This window comes from Schistocerca nitens, chromosome 7 (genome assembly GCF_023898315.1).
Source record: "Schistocerca nitens isolate TAMUIC-IGC-003100 chromosome 7, iqSchNite1.1, whole genome shotgun sequence".
Taxonomy (NCBI): domain Eukaryota; kingdom Metazoa; phylum Arthropoda; class Insecta; order Orthoptera; family Acrididae; genus Schistocerca; species Schistocerca nitens.
Window position 1 is genome coordinate 100,511,109 of NC_064620.1, and position 17,560 is coordinate 100,528,668.

The 17,560-nt window shown below is 39.8% G+C and overlaps 2 protein-coding genes across 2 annotated transcripts in view; one reads left to right on the forward strand and one right to left on the reverse strand.

Annotated features, from left to right (window-relative positions):
- The window catches only part of LOC126194800 (gastrula zinc finger protein XlCGF9.1-like), a 173,945-nt gene that overhangs the window by 93,328 nt on the left and 63,057 nt on the right, over positions 1 to 17,560 (reverse strand). The window lies entirely within an intron of this gene.
- Positions 3,345 to 17,560, forward strand: part of LOC126194799 (uncharacterized) — a 71,801-nt gene continuing 57,585 nt past the window's right edge. The window contains exon 1 of the mRNA XM_049933109.1: positions 3,345 to 3,535. Coding sequence (XP_049789066.1) covers positions 3,371 to 3,535 — 165 coding nt within the window. The 5' untranslated portion in view covers positions 3,345 to 3,370. The remainder of the gene's footprint in view (positions 3,536 to 17,560) is intronic.

Genomic DNA, 17,560 nt, shown 5'->3' on the forward strand with positions numbered 1-17,560 from the left:
ACAGCCTGCATGAAAGGTTCTCTATGATAAAAAACCATATATGACCTCACAAGTGAGATTTTGGCTGATCTAAACATTATCTTATTGCTCTTTCCTGTTACTGCACAAAGAAATAAGGTTGTGGACCATAAAATCCCATGTGATAAAAAATGTTATGTCATATATTGCATACCTATTACCTGGACAAAGACTTACCTTCCACACAAAAATCAGTGTCACACTGATGAAATGCCCTACAGGATTAAAATAAAGTCAGAAAAGAGAAATAAAAAATATGGAAAAGCTTGGTGTCGGGTCAACTCCTGATCTTAACCTACATAATTGACCTTTCAGTTCAACTTATGTGAAATGTTGTATAGTAAAATGTATAAAGACACATATCATGTCGCATTGTACATTTTGTTGGTCTTTTTTTTTTATAAACTTCTGTATGGTGACCTCTGACAACTTTCACACAACATATTGCAAGTTATGTCCATTGCAATTATGCCTATTGCCTTCACAATTCTACGACATCTTTCATTTTACTGGTAGAAATTAATAACAAAAAACTATCACAGCATCCCGTACTCTACAAAAGGAAGGGCTGTGGCTTTCTCTTTACTAATAAAAAAGTTGTTCACTAGTAGTTTCTGGTGAGCAGATTAGCACTAGTTGTAACTGGTAGATAGTTTAGTTTACTTACTCTGTGGTGACTACTTCTGCCTATTAACATACAAAGTGACTTGTTCTACATCTTTGAATGATCCCATTTTGTGATGGAATTTGAGGAATATAATGTGAGAATGAATGAATAATTGAATGGCAAAATGAATATCTCCCAATGCCGCAGGATTTACACTACCAGTCTTTACACAGTGCAGGTTGGCATTAAGAGTTGCCATTCATAACTGCTTTGGTTACCGTAATTAAGAACCTTCATTTCATTAACAAACTGTTTTATTTTAAATTATAATCTGGCAAATAATTTATGGACACATTGCATGACCTGACAATGATATTCTGTGCAGCCTAAAAGTTAATTTTTATCTTGGCACAAACCAATATCATATCAGCAAGTTCTCAAGCATTATATAAATATATATTTTATGTTAATATTATAATTAATATCATAACACTGTTGTCTCAACTGTTAAAACCAATTAAGTATATTACACTTTTCAAGTCAGTATTAGTAACAGACATTATGAATCAGATATTATATAGTATTAACATACATTTGTTATTTCACAGGCCTCATATGACTACTTGGATTACCTGACAAATACACAACGCAAGCAACTGGACCTGCTTCAATATGAAAAGAAAAAGCGGACTGCACATTTTCATAAGTTAATGGTCAGTACAGGCAATATTTGAATAAAATTACTGTAATAGGTGTTAATTATATGATTATCACTAACTTTTTTTAAACACAGTCTGAAAAAATGACTATCGAAGCCAATCTGGAGGCTCTGAGAAAGGACTACACGCAAAGATTGAAGGAGCTGACAATTCAGAACAAGATTCAAGATATTTATGAAAAGCAGAAAAGAGCAATAGCTTTTGTCAGAATATATGAAAGCATTCTGGCAATACAGAGAAAGGTAACAATACTTCCATTAAAATATACTTTTATTTTAGACTTGTTTCAGGGATGGGAGGGAGTAAGAGGGCCAAGGGAGAGAATGGCAATATTTAATGTCACACAAAATACAATAATGGTAACTATAATAATTGTGGAAATAGCCAACAACACAAATTAATCTAAATCTAAATTACAACGGTAAAGACAGAGGCTGATATGAGAGGAAACGTAAGATGGTTCCTACCTGCCTATTGCAAAAATTTCAGCTGAAGCAGGACAAACACATAATGTTAAAACTATGAAGCAATAAATTTAAAATATTCTTCACCAACAGTTTCTTACCCGAGATGAAAAAGAAAACGAAAATGATACAAGGACAAAATAATTATGTATTTTTTCACAGGCAAAATTTGCTACTTTTGAGTAGCTTCTGCTCTACCTCTATAATCTTCCTAATTGAACCTTTTCTTTCTCCTGTGTCTGATGATGATGGTGAAGAAACCATGTAGGCAGTTTCACTAATATATTAGACTACAGAAGTGAGGTTCACATTTGAGTGTATCTCATCTGATAATACTGGCTGCATAATAATTAGTTCTATCGTTGTAGAAGCAGAAATGCAGTAATAAGTATCTGCCTTAGAAACAGTCCCTCCCCCCCCCCTCATCCCATCCAGTAAGTCTCCCTTCACCCACAGTCATGGGAACTTTTCCATACCATTACTAAACCTCACTAATTCTTTCCTTTCAAGTCTTTTGCCAGAAGAAGGAGCCTCTGGCTCCAAAAGCTTGCATGTTTCCACATATTTTTTTACATGTTCTTTCCTGGAACCACTTGGTGAGTAGATTGTTTATCTACCATGTTATATTTTCAAACACTGATTATTTTGGAGCATACCTACACTGCTCTCTTTCTAACTGCAAAACTCTTACGTAGGAAGGATATTCTCTTCAGTCTCTTTGTAGAATAACAAGATAAAAAGCTCCAATAGCTGACAAATGAAAATTACAGGAGAGCATGGTTAAGGTTTAATGGTCTGTCTATGAAAACATCAATAGAAACAGAACATAAGCTTTGAATGCACAAGCATGCCAAATGAAATTGGCTGTATTCGAAGAATAGTTCTGGCATTTACCTTCATGGATTCAGGGAAACTATAGAAAACTTAAATCTGGATTGCCAGACAGGGATCTGAGCAAATTAGTCTGGAAATATGACTCTCTTATCAGTCAGACTTACACTTGAATCAACAAGTGCTTAGAAAAAAAAAGAGATACTTGAAGGAGACTAATAGCCTCCTTACGGAAAAATTCTCCAATCAGGTACACAACCTACTAATGATTTCATTTGCGAGCATTCAACCACAAACTGAATATCAATGCTGCCATTTTCACTGAGAAGAAGTTGTGCAAGCCATACTAACAAAGCAATTTTTTTTCTTTATAAGCACAATATGGTGTAATGTGGGGGAAATGGTAGGTTAGGAGATGATATGAAAATGAGAAAACAATCCACTTTATTTGATACCTAACAGTACAAAAATCTAATTTTAAAATCTTTGGGGAAACACTCCCTCTGTTTGAATTATTTGCAGTATATTTATTTACAAATAGTGATTTAATGACTATTAGAGTGTAACTTTTTATAGTGGCAGTTTTATAATGAAATAACATGAAATATTACTCAAAAATGAATTCTAATATATTTGACTATTTTCAGGATGTGCTGGTATATAACAGTGTCTTAAAAGCTTTACAAACAGATTCATACATTCAGAGTCAATGTGTCATACAAACTGTTGAAATGTACCAAATGGCACTAGAAGATGTTGCAACACTTGAAGCTGACAGCAAGACACTTGAAAAATCAATAATATCTAATATGAAAGCCAAAGAAGCTACCCTTAAAGCTCTAAGGGATGAACTATATGACCTGACAGATGAATGCAAAGCCCTTACATGCAGAGAGGTAACAAAAACAATTTATTACAAGTATGTTTCATTATACATGTAATCTTTTTACTAACTTAGGACAAAAACTGTGTTTTAAATGAGTAACTGTATGCATGATCTCAACAGTAACCCCCTACTGCGCATAAATTTTCACTTTTGTTTTATATAATTTGCACTCCTTGTCATTATTCACCATATGAAAAGACCTCTTTTACATCACACAATACAAATGTTATTGCTGTTTTGGTCTTCAGTCCAGAGACTGGTTTGATGCAGCTCACCATGCTACTCTATCCTGTGCAACCTTCTTCATCTCTGAGTAACTACTGCAACCTACATCCTCCTGAATCTGCTTAGTATATTTATCTCTTAGTCTCCCTCTACAATTTTTATCCTCCACGCTTCCCTCCAATACTTAATTGGTGATCCTTTGGTGCCTCAGAACGTGTCCTACCAACCGATCCCTTCTTCTAATCAAGTTGTGCAACAAATTCCTCTTCTCCCCAATTCTATTCAGTACCTCCTCATCATTTACATGATCTACCCATCTAATCTTCAGCATTCTTCTGCAGCACCACATTTTGAAACCTGTTCTCTGTTTGTCTAGACTATTTATCGTCCGTGTTTCACTTCCATACATGGCTACACTCTATAAAAATGCATTCAGAAAAGACTTCCTGGCACTTAAACCTATACTAGATGTTAACAAATTTCTCTTCTTCTTCTTCTTCTTCTTCTTCTTCTTCTTCAGAAACGCTTTCCTTGCCATTGCCAATCTACATTTTATATCCTCTCTACTTCTAAAATCATCAATTATTTTGCCCCCCAAATAGCAAAACTCATCTACTACTTTAAGTGTCTCATTTTCTAATCTTATTTCCTCAGCATCATCTGATTTAATTCGACGACATTTCATTATCCTCATTTTGCTTTTGTTGATTTTCATCTTATATCCTCCTTTCAAGACACTGTCCATTCTGTTCAACTGCTTTTCCAGGTTATTTGCTGTCTCTGACAGAATTACAATGTCTTCGACAAACATCAAGGTTTTTATTTCTTCTCCCGGAATTTTAATTCCTACTCCAAATTTTTCTTTGGTTTCCTTTACTGCTTGTTCAATGTACAGATTGAATAACATCGGGGACAGGCTACAACCCTGTCTCACTCCATTCTCAACCACTGCTTCCCTTTCGTGCCACTCCACTCTTGTGACCGACATCTGATTTCTGTACAAATTGTAAATAGTCTTTCACTCCCTGTATTTGATCCCTGCCACCATCAGAATTTGAAAGAGAGTATTCCAGTCAACATTATTAAAAGCCTTCTCTAAGTCTACAAATGCTAGAAACGTAGGTTTATCTTTCCTTAATCTATTTTCTAAGATAAGTCGCAGGGTCAGTATTGCCCCACATGTTCTTACATTTCTATGGAATCCGAACTGATCTTCCCCGAGGTCGGCTTCTACCAGTTTTTCTATCTGTCTGTTAAGAATTGGTGTTAGTATTTTGCAGGTGTGACTTACTAAACTGATAGTTCAGTAATTTTCGCACCTGTCAACACCTGCTTTCTTTGGAATTGGAATTATTATATTCTTCTTGAAGTATGAGGGTATTTCGTCCGTCTCATAAATCTTGTTCACCAGATGGTAGCGTTTTGTCGGGCTGGCTCTTCCAAGGCTATCAGTAGTTCTAATGGAATGTTGTCTACTCACGAGGCCTTGTTTCAACTTAGGTCTTTCAGTGCCCTGTCAAATTCTGCACGCAGTATCATACCTCTCATTTCATCTTCATCTACGTTCTCTCCATTTCCACAATATTGCCCTCAAGTACACCGCCCTTGTATAGACCCTCTATATACTCCTTCCACCTTTCTGCTTTCCCTTCTTTGCTTAGAACTGGTTTTCCATCTGAGCCCTTAATATTTATGCAAGTAGTTCTCTTTCCTCCAAAGGTCTCTTTAATTTCCCCGTAGGCAGTGTCTATCTTACACCTAGTGATATATGCTTCTACACCTTTACATTTATCCTCTAGCCATCCCTGCTTAGCCATTTTGCACTTCCTGTCGAGCTCATTTTTGAGACGTTTGTATTCCTTTTTGCTGCTTCATTTACTGCATTTTTATATTTCCTCCTTTCATCAATGAAATTCAATATCTCTTCTGTTACCCAAGGGTTTCTGCTACCCCTTGTCCTTTTACCTACTTGATCCTCTGCTGCCTTAACTATTTCATCTCTCAAAGCTACCTATTCTTCTTCTACCGTATTTCTTTCCCCCGTTGTTGTCAATCTTTCCCTAATGCTCTCTGTGAAACTCTATACAACCTCTGGTTCTTTACAATTCAATACAAATATAGTAAAGCCTATGCTGGTATTAGAATAATGAAGATTTTTAATGCAAATGAGGAAATTGTTTGTTAGTCCATTACGGACTATATGTTACAGTAAAGGTATGTTATATGTTTGAATTTTTATTGGTCCTATAAATCCTGATTTTGTACATAGTTTGCACATTTGATATAGGTCAAGTCTGATAAATATCTAACAGAAAGCAGTATCAAACAATGAAGAAATGAGCATTTGAAAGAAACTTTTGAATAAGAAGAACAACTTTTTCCACATCTAAAATATATTTCAACATCTGTGTTCCAGTCGTTACATGACATCTGATTCAACCTTCCCTCAGTCAAAGAATTATTCACTGCAACACATTTGTGGAAATGGAATTGTGCTCTGTTTCTACATGAATCATTTGATTTTTGTTTGGGATGTTTGCATATTATGTCAAACTTGACGAATGTAAGGTTGTGGGATCTATTTTATTTATTTTCATCTTATTTTGGCCATTCATGTTGTTGTAAGCATTTTTTTAAAGGACAGCCAAAATGAAACTAACCTGAAAACTGTTTTCCCCATTTCCAGTGAGAAGGTAATTGCATATTGGGACAAGCACATCAATGTTCACATTTTTCAACATAAAAAGCAAAGAGCAGTTCTCTTTCCATCACTCCACACTAAACCATTAGAATACATACATATATAAGGCTGCTAAAGTTGAAAGAAAGCATTATCTCCAAATTTGAGGACATGCACAGATGAGGCTTGAAGCCCGACCAGGAGCACATCTAGATGTTGAGGATATGACCTGGCAGCACCCATGAGGGCATCAGAGTTCAATGAAAAACACTTGAAACTGTTGACATTGGATAAATACAACAAAAGACAGACTATAAGAAATGAAAACTGAGACAAGAGAAAAAGTTAAGAGGTTTTACAGAAATAAATTCAGCAAGAAGTTGATTCCATGGGCAATAAAAAATGGGACTTGTCTTGGGTAGTCCATGGAATGATTTGATTAAAACAAGACACAGCAGATAATTTGAACCAAGAGGCAGTTGTTACCTTGTCGCATTTATTATAGCTTTTGAAGATTCGCTACCAAATCCTTGGATGGAGCACAGAAGCATACAGTCATGTCAAGCAACTTGGATACTGAACCAGAAGCTGGGGCAAGCAGATACATCACAAACTGAATAGTTACTAGCAGTAATACTCCTGGAGTATTACTAGCCACAGCAAAAAGAAATTGAAAGATAAGCATTATTATTAGTTTGACTTCTATCTACAACTTGAATGACACAATGTTAAATAAATCCATAGAAATTCCTAGAATTGATAGCTAGATCAGCCCCTAAAAGAGGAGGATTTGTTAGCATTATTTGTACTGTAAATGTCACAAGGTGTACAAGACAGGTTTGTAGACTGTGTAAAAGACAAATTGGAAATATTTTTAAAGGGTCTGGATCAGAGAGGCTGAATGGATGGCAAAGAAATGAGATGGTATTTTAGGGTATAATTATAGGCAAAAATGTTGAGGGTATCACACAGCTCTACCAGACTGAAAGTAATGATGGGACAGAATAAAGATGCAAATAAATTTGGGAAAAAAATGTCAACAGAAGCACCCAACAACTGCAATGTACAAATAAAGAAAACTGAGAAGAAGGGCAAGAGTAGCTACAGCAAGTGGATCAAGTTGACTTTGGAATTACTGAACCATCCAATGAGAACAATGAAAAAAATAGCGACTTTTGGAAGTGGGTATATATGTTAATGAAGACAAAAATGAGGAATTAAATGCACAGGCAGAAAGAGAGATGGAGAGAAATGGATATCTAGAGAAAAAAATTACACAAGAAGATACACTCCTGGAAATTGAAATAAGAACACCGTGAATTCATTGTCCCAGGAAGGGGAAACTTTATTGACACATTCCTGGGGTCAGATACGTCACATGATCACACTGACAGAACCACAGGCAATAGACACAGGCAACAGAACATGCACAATGTCGGCACTAGTACAGTGTATATCCACCTTTCGCAGCAATGCAGGCTGCTATTCTCCCATGGAGACGATCGTAGAGATGCTGGATGTAGTCCTGTGGAACGGCTTGCCATGCCATTTCCACCTGGCGCCTCAGTTGGACCAGCGTTCGTGCTGGACGTGCGGACCGCATGAGACGACGCTTCATCCAGTCCCAAACATGCTCAATGGGGGACAGATCCGGAGATCTTGCTGGCCAGGGTAGTTGACTTACACCTTCTAGAGCACGTTGGGTGGCAAGGGATACATGCGGACGTGCATTGTCCTGTTGGAACAGCAAGTTCCCTTGCCAGTCTAGGAATGGTAGAACGATGGGTTCGATGACGGTTTGGATGTACCGTGCACTATTCAGTGTCCCCTCGACGATCACCAGTGGTGTACGGCCAGTGTAGGAGATCGCTCCCCACACCATGATGCCGGGTGTTGGCCCTGTGTGCCTCGGTCGTATGCAGTCCTGATTGTGGCGCTCACCTGCACGGCGCCAAACACGCATACGACCATCATTGGCACCAAGGCAGAAGCGACTCTCATCGCTGAAGACGACACGTCTCCATTCGTCCCTCCATTCACACCTGTCGCGACACCACTGGAGGCGGGCTGCACGATGTTGGGGCGTGAGCAGAAGACGGCCTAACGGTGTGCGGGACCGTAGCCCAGCTTCATGGAGACGGTTGCGAATGGTCCTCGCCGATACCCCAGGAGCAACAGTGTCCCTAATTTGCTGGGAAGTGGCGGTGCGGTCCCCTACGGCACTGCGTAGGATCCTACGGTCTTGGCGTGCATCCGTGCGTCGCTGCGGTCCGGTCCCAGGTCGACGGGCACGTGCACCTTCCGCCAACCACTGGCGACAACATCGATGTACTGTGGAGACCTCACGCCCCACGTGTTGAGCAATTCGGCGGTACGTCCACCCGGCCTCCCGCATGCCCACTATACGCCCTCGCTCAAAGTCCGTCAACTGCACATACGGTTCACGTCCACGCTGTCGCGGCATGCTACCAGTGTTAAAGACTGCGATGGAGCTCCGTATGCCACGGCAAACTGGCTGACACTGACGGCGGCGGTGCACAAATGCTGCGCAGCTAGCGCCATTCGACGGCCAACACCGCGGTTCCTGGTGTGTCCGCTGTGCCGTGCGTGTGATCATTGCTTGTACAGCCCTCTCGCAGTGTCCGGAGCAAGTATGGTGGGTCTGACACACCGGTGTCAATGTGTTCTTTTTTCCATTTCCAGGAGTGTAGATAGAAGTGTATACAACAGGAATAATGATCCCAAATCAGTGTAGTGAGTGAACCTTTGCTACTCAATCCATTACATACTTTATGATGAATAAGGCTGCTAGATTATTGTAAACATATAACTGAGATAAATCTTGCGTTAGACTACACAAAATGCAGGCCAGATACATGACAACATAGATAGTTACGTGATCTCTCAGGTTTTCTCCGAATTATTGATTAATAATGTGGTTCTAGGTGTTCTGCAGAGTTGTTGTTTCCATGTTATGCATAATATTTCAATGACTGACTCAATTGTCTTCTTCAGTGTCTGTCTGGACTCAAACCAGACTGTGAACTACTGTTGATCACACACTGCTATTTATTTTTTTTTTTTTTTTTGGTCATCAGTCTACTGACTGGTTTGATGCGGCCCGCCACGAATTCCTTTCCTGTGCTAACCTCTTCATCTCAGAGTAGCACTTGCAACCTACATCCTCAATTATTTACTTGACGTATTCCAATCTCTGTCTTCCTCTACAGTTTTTGCCCTCTACAGCTCCCTCTAGTACCATGGAAGTCATTCCCCCATGTCTTAGCAGATGTCGTATCATCCTGTCCCTTCTTCTTATCAGTGTTTTCCACAAATTCCTTTCCTCTCCGATTCTGCGTAGAACCTCCTCATTCCTTACCTTATCAGTCCACCTAATTTTCAACATTTGTCTATAGCACTACATCTAAAATGCTTCGATTCTCTTCTGTTCCGGTTTTCCCACAGTCCATGTTTCACTACCATACAATGCTGTACTCCAGACGTACATCCTCAGAAATTTCTTCCTCAAATTAAGGCCGGTATTTGATATTAGTAGACTTCTCTTGGCCAGAAATGCCTTTTTGGCCATAGCGAGTCTGCTTTTGATGTCCTCCTTGCTCCGTCCGTCATTGGTTATTTTACTGCCTAGGTAGCAGAATTCCTCAACATCATTGACTTCGTGACCATCAATCCTGATGTTAAGTTTCTCGCTGTTCTCATTTCTACTACTTCTCATTACCTTCGTCTTTCTCCGATTTACTCTCAAACCATACTGTGTACTCATTAGACTGTTCACTCCGTTCAGCAGATCATTTAATTCTTCTTCACTTAGGATAGCAATGTCATCAGCGAATCATATCATTGATATCCTTTCACCTTGTATTTTAATTCCACTCCTGAACCTTTCTTTATTTCCATCATTGCTTCCTCGATGTACAGATTGAAGAGTAGGGGTGAAAGGCTACAGCCTTGTCTTACACCCTTCTTAATACGAGCACTTCATTCTTGATCGTCCACTCTTATTATTCCCTCTTGGTTGTTGTACATATTGTATATGACCCGTCTCTCCCTATAGCTTACCCCTACTTTTTTCAGAATCTCGAACAGCTTGTACCATTTTATATTGTCGAACACTTTTTCCAGGTCGACAAATCCTATGAAAGTGTCTTGATTTTTCTTTAGCATTGCTTCCATTATTAGCCGTAACGTGAGAATTGCCTCTCTCGTCCCTTTACTTTTCCTAAAGCCAAACTGATCGTCACCTAGCGCATTCTCAATTTTCTTTTCCATTCTTCTGTATATTATTCTTGTAAGCAGCTTCGATGCATGAGCTGTTAAGGTGATTGTGCGATAATTCTCGGACTTGTCAGCTCTTGCCGTCTTCGGAATTGTGTGGATGATGCTTTTCCGAAAGTCAGATGGTATGTCGCCAGACTCATATATTCTACACACCAACGTGAATAGTCGTTTCGTTGCCACTTCCCCCAATGATTTTAGAAATTCTGATGGAATGTTATCTATCCCTTCTGCCTTATTTGACCGTAAGTCCTCCAAAGCTCTTTTAAATTCCGATTCTAATACTGGATCCCCTATCTCCTCTAAATCGACTCCTATTTCTTCTTCTATCACATCAGACAAATCTTCACCCTCATAGAAACTTTCAATGTATTCTTTCCACCTATCTGCTCTCTCCTCTGCATTTAACAGTGGAATTCCCGTTGCACTCTTAATGTTACCACCGTTGCTTTTAATGTCACCAAAGGTTGTTTTGACTTTCCTGAATGCCGAGTCTGTCCTTCCGACAATCATATCTTTTTCGATGTCTTCACATTTTTCCTGCAGCCATTTCGTCTTAGCTTCCCTGCACTGCTATTTATAGCCAAGTTCAATTCCCAGCACCTGCTGGTTTTGATGCTCTTTTGTTTTTCAGAACCTGCACTGATGTTCCACAAATCACAAACTCTCAAAGCATTTTCCAACTCTGGTGGATGTAATGCCCAGTGATATCTAAATAAACAGAACACTGGACCCCATCCACTGCATAAATGAAATCTCCGTCCCTGTTTACTAGATTTTCTGACATCTTCATTTAGATGGACTCCTCAATTATGCTCTCCCAGAAATTTGGCTTTTGTATCGCAATACTGGACTCATCATATTTCATTTCATGATTATATTTGAGGCAGTGTTCAGTGACAGCTGATTTGTCTGGTTGTCTTAGTCGAGTGTGTCGTTGTTCCTTGCATTTCTCTTTGAGTGTTTCCAGTAAGACATGCCACATTTACATGGAATGTCATATACACCCAGCTTTTGGAGACCAAGATCATCTTCAAATTACAAAGAAGAATTTTCAACACTGCAGTAGTCGCGCCACGTTTTGTACCATCAGTGGCCGTTGCGGACTGTCATTGCACATGGATATAAAAATAGATTTACAAGTATAAAAAAAAAAAAAAAAAAAAGTAACTGTGAATATACAATTTACTATGTTTAAATTTTAATGGCAGCTCAGATACGCATGTGCTCTTAAGCAAGCTGATAAGGCAAATCTCTCAATCTGCCACTACCTGGGTTGTTAGCAGCAAGACTTACTGAAGAATTGATATGTCCAACATTAAGTAGGTGATAAAATGTGAGCATAAGCTATCAGTAAGTGTGTGTTGCACAGTTGTAGACAGCACACTACTTATCACGCATGTCTTCATCTCCTTTCATCATATTGCACAAAACTATCTTTTCTGCTTTGCTCGTCTCTTTATCAAGATTGCCATCATGTTGGAGACTGGATACAGGTACAGCATTTTTGCCTTTCTTAGAAAAACAATACGTAATACCAGTATAATATATTTTTTTTAAACAAACATATCTGAATCCTCTGGATGCTTACCAGGCTTTGTGAATTCAAGTAGCAATGTGATTCTACAAAAATATATAAATAGAACAATTAACTAATCTGTAACTAACAAAACAATGTAACTAATAAAAGGCAACAATGCAATAATAATGAACCCCCTGAGAGTAAACTATAATACGGCTATAACGACTTTCCTTTTACGATATCTACTAAAGGCAATAATGCAGATTATATAGAAAGCTGTTGCTTGTGCAGGACTGGCAGTCCATAACTGTTGACTGTTCTACCGCCGCAGCTCTTGTCCAAATGAAACGCTAGAGTAATGTAGTACTGCTGACTGCAAGAAGGTACTTGGGTCATGTGATTCCTAGGTCAAAAGACATTAGAAGGAAAGGAAAAATACGTTTGTGTGGACTGTCAGTCTGCATGCGACTATACTGCAGGGTTAACTTTGTTGAAAGGAGTGAAACATACTGGATGCACTGTTTCTGTAGGAGTCTATCAATCTTTCCACACATTAGGCCAGCATAAGGTGAATGAGCAATTTTTGGCTTTTCTTCCTCAGTTTCAGTCTCAACCTTTTTATCCGGCATTTTTGTTTTTGAACTCTTTAGCACTGAATTCCTTTGTGACAGATGGTGATGACGCAAGTTGTGGAGATAAAGGTCAGAGTGTGTAAGTTTTCTATACCCACTATGATTCAGAACATTCAGTGTTAAAGACTCCGGTTCATGGAGCTCAAACATATTCCGACAAGGAGAGCCTTGTCAAAGAATTGACAACACCTACAAATAGTGTTCCAAAGGAATGGGTACTCAGATCACCAAACTGAACAATCATTCAAAAACAAGAATGCCTGAGAAAGAGGTTGAGACTGACTGAGAAAGATAAGCTAAAAACTACGTATGTTGGTCAACTATGAAGAAAGATCGCTAGATTCCTACAGAAACATGGTATTAGTGAACTCCCCCCCCCCCCCCCCCCCACACACACACACACATACAAATACAGTAAAAAGTCTTTTTCAAAATGTTAAAGTGTGGTGTAACATGTTGATTTTGCTGAGTAACATGTTTCACTTCTGATCACTTATTTGTCAACGTCAATGAAATTCACCAACAGCTATGTAACTTAAGATGTTATTTCATTTTATTTTAAAGGCTACCAGTTTCAGCATTTCACTATGCCATCTTTAGGCCCCACATGCATCTTTTCTCCACATAAATGAAATGCTGAAACTGGTAGCCTTCAAAATAAAATAAAATAACATCTTAACTTAAACGGCTACTGGTGAATTTCATGCACACTGATAAGTACTTAACCAACTGATGTCCCCAATCCATGATGGACCAACAGAGATCTAACCACTTATGTCGACAAAAGATGTTCATGAACGCTGGAAACATTTTTCACGAAGTTGTTAAGTGTGGAACACCCTCATGTGCATGCCCTGGTTTGCCATATGTGCTGATTTGGTGTAAAAGATGTCAGCTTAACACTTTATATATACTAAGATGGTATCTGTTCTTTTGGACATGTTTGAAAGAACAGATACCATCGGTAACCATACAGCTCGTTAGAATGAAATTACAATGAAATGAGCACCCTTAGCTGCTTACAGGCGTTGACATATGTCAACGGGGTCAGATGAAAATGTGTGCCCCGGCCGGGACTCGAACCCGGGATCTCCTGCTTACATTGCAGATGTTCTATCCATCTGAGCCACCGAGGACACAGAGAATAGCACGACTGCAGGGATTTATTTCTGGCACGCCTCCCGCGAAACCCACATTCTCAACATATTGTCCCGCACTAGATTCGTAGTGCCCCCGCCTATTATACTCATTACTAGCGGTGCATTGCCGATTCCCGTAAAAGTTCGGGCACTGTTTGTGCATTCGCACAGAAGAAGAAGATGGTCCAGTGGCCAGTGAGCCTTAACTATATATATACTAAGATGATATCTGTTCTTTCGGACATGTCCGATTTTCATCTGTCCCCGTTGACGTATGTCAACGCCTGTAAGCAGCTAAGGGTGTTCATTTCATTTCATTGTAATTTCATTCTAACGAGCTGCATGGTTACCGATGGTATCTGTTCTTTCGGACATGTCCAAAAGAACAGATACCATCTTAGTATGTATATAGTTAAGGCTCACCGGCCACTTGACCATCTTCTTCTTCTGTGTGAATGCACAAACAGTGCCCGAACTCTTACGGGAATCGGCAACACGCCGCGAATATTGAGTATAATGGGCAGGGGCACTACGAATGTAGTGTGGGACAATACGTTGAGAATGTGGGTTTCGCGGGAGGCGTGCCAGAGATAAATCCCTGAATTCGCGCTATTCTCTGTGTCCTCGGTGGCTCAGATGGATAGAGCGTCTGCCATGTAAACAGGAGATCCTGGGTTCAAGTCCCGGTCGGGACACACATTTTCATCTGTCCCCGTTGACGTATGTCAATGCCTGTAAGCAGCTAAGGGTGTTCATTTCATTGTAAGAACAGTCGAGGATACATGTGAGGAACATCAACGACACGTCTCACTAAAAGAACCAAACAAATCAGCTGTCGTCGGGCACTGCATCCAGCATAATCATGACATGGAATATGCTAAGGCCAGTATTGTGGTGCAAACACCAAGTTTCTGGAACAGAATAACCAAGAATCTGCCAAATTAAATATGCCAGATCTAATAAACAGGGGCAGGAGCTCGATTTATACATGGCTTGGGGTCCAGCACTAAATTTATTTACACTGTACTGGCTATTACATGAACCAGAGTTGGAAAATGCTGGGAGAATTTATGTTTTATGGAATATCACTGCAGGCTCTGAAAAACAAAAAATCATCAAAACTTTACTGGGCATCAGGAATTGAATTTAACAATAAATAACAGCACACGACCAACAATAGTTCACACTCTGATTTGAGTCCAGGGAGTGAGCACACACAACAGCAAAACTTGTAGCATCTGAAGATGATGTCTGTGCCAGCTGTTGAAACATTGTGCATAAAATGGAAACAACAATTCATGAGAACACTCAGAAGAACACCATTAAATAGTTATGAACAGCATGAGCAAGTATTAAAGGAACAAGAAACAACATGAAATACATATGTTATTGTTGAATGAATGTACGAGGGCCGTTCAGAAAGTAACCTCCGGTTGATTTAAAAAAATACACCAAGTTAAATAAAAATATTTTAATATATACATCTTACAACTACATCTTTGCACTATTTTTCTACATAGTCTCCATAGCGATTGAGGCACTTATCGTATCTCTTCACAAGCTTTGAAATTCCTTCTGCATAAAAATCACCCGCTTGTGCCTGGAGCCAGCCTGTGACTGCATCTTTGAGCTCTTCGTCGTCATCAAACCGCTGTGACCCGAGCCATTTCTTCAAATGCATGAAGAGGTGATAATCACTTGGCGCCAGGTCTGGGCTGTAAGGTGGATGGTTGATAACGTCCCACTTGAAGGACTCGAGAAGGGCCGTTGTTCTGCGAGCAGAGTTAGGACGGGCGTTATCGTGCAAAAAAACGATACCGGAAGTCAGCATACCACGGCGTTTGTTCTGTATAGCCCTTCGTAAGTTTTTTATTGTTTCACAGTACACGTCTTGATTAATGGTTGTACCACGTTCCATGAATTCAACCAACAACACCCCTTTGGCATCCCAAAACACCGTTGCCATCAGTTTTCTGGCAGAAAAATCTTGCGAGGCTTTTCTTGGTTTGGTGGGCGAATTTGAATGTGCCCACATCTTTGATTATTCTTTTGTCTCAGGGTTCACGTACTTAATCCAGGTTTCGTCACCGGTCACGATTCTGTTTAACAATGGTTCTCCTTCGTCCTCATAACGTGACAGAAAGTCTAATGCAGAGGCCATTCTTTGAGTTTTGTGGTGGTTGGTAAGAATTTTGGGCACCCATCGTGCACAGAACTTAGGGTAACCCAATCTTGCTGTCACTATCTCGTACAAGAGAGTCTTAGAAATCTGTGGAAAACCAGTAGACAACTCCGACATTGAGAAACGTCGATTTTCATGAACTTTTGCATCAACTGTCTGAACGAGTTCGTCAGTCACCAATGATGGTCTACCACTCCTCTCTTCATCATGAACGTTTTCTCGTCCACTTTTAAATAAACGTACCCATTCACGGACAACTCCTTCACTCATAACTCTTGGTCCGTACACGGCACAAAGCTCACGATGAATAGCTGCTGCAGAATATCCTTTGGCTGTAAAAAACCTTATGACAGCACGCACTTCACATTTGGCGGGGTTTTCTATTGCAGCACACATTTCAAACTGCCACAAAAACTAAACTAGCGCAGGTACGACGTTCACTCGACCACGGCTTGATGCCGACTGACCTGTTGAGTGCGTGAACGCACAGATGGCGTCGCTACTCCCCCCACAACCCGCACTGTGACCAATCAGAGGTTACTTTCTGAACCGCCCTCGTAGCAAATAGGAGTGAGAGAAGTAGAGAGAGAGAGAGAGAGAGAGAAGAGAATGCTGGATTGGGTCACCACCCCACTGGGTTGATGTGGATTGCCACAACTTCCTCTCCTGTGCTAACCTCTTTGTCTCACAAGGCACCCCTTGAATGTGAGGTTGCAAGTTCAATTTTTAGTAAGGCTCATTTGAGAGCACTGGGTTAACAGTTATGACAGGAAAAATTTAGCTGCTAATGACTCAGTACGTGCATCAGGAAGGTGACAGAAAATGAGTGCCCGGAAGTTAAAGAGATCAACCTTCTACAGGATGTATGTATTACACTTTTCAAAATAGACATATTTGACAATCAAGAAATGTTCAAAACAAACTATCAACTTGCAACATGAACACCAAATGAAAAATGGTGGACAAAAGTGATCACAAAGGTTCGCACCATCAATGTCGAAGGTGAACATATAGGATGTTCATCTAGGAATCCACTCGTATAGAATGCATGTAGAATCTATTGGCATAACAGCATGATGAGAACTGATGGAATGTGATGGCATGCAACTGAATGTGAAACAGTCTGTTGTAGAGCTTATCAAGAAACTGACTATCCTTTAAGGTGTAGGTGCAGATAGTGCAATAATATGTTTTATAGGCAGGGAAAACACAAACGCTCAGAGGCTGAATTTGTCCAGTGGATCCAGGTGGTATGAATTACAATGTCACACACTTTTCATGAGACATAATTTGCTTTAAAGGACTATGATCTTTATATGCAAACCAGAAAGCAAGCAAAAGCAAGTTATTTTGACCAGC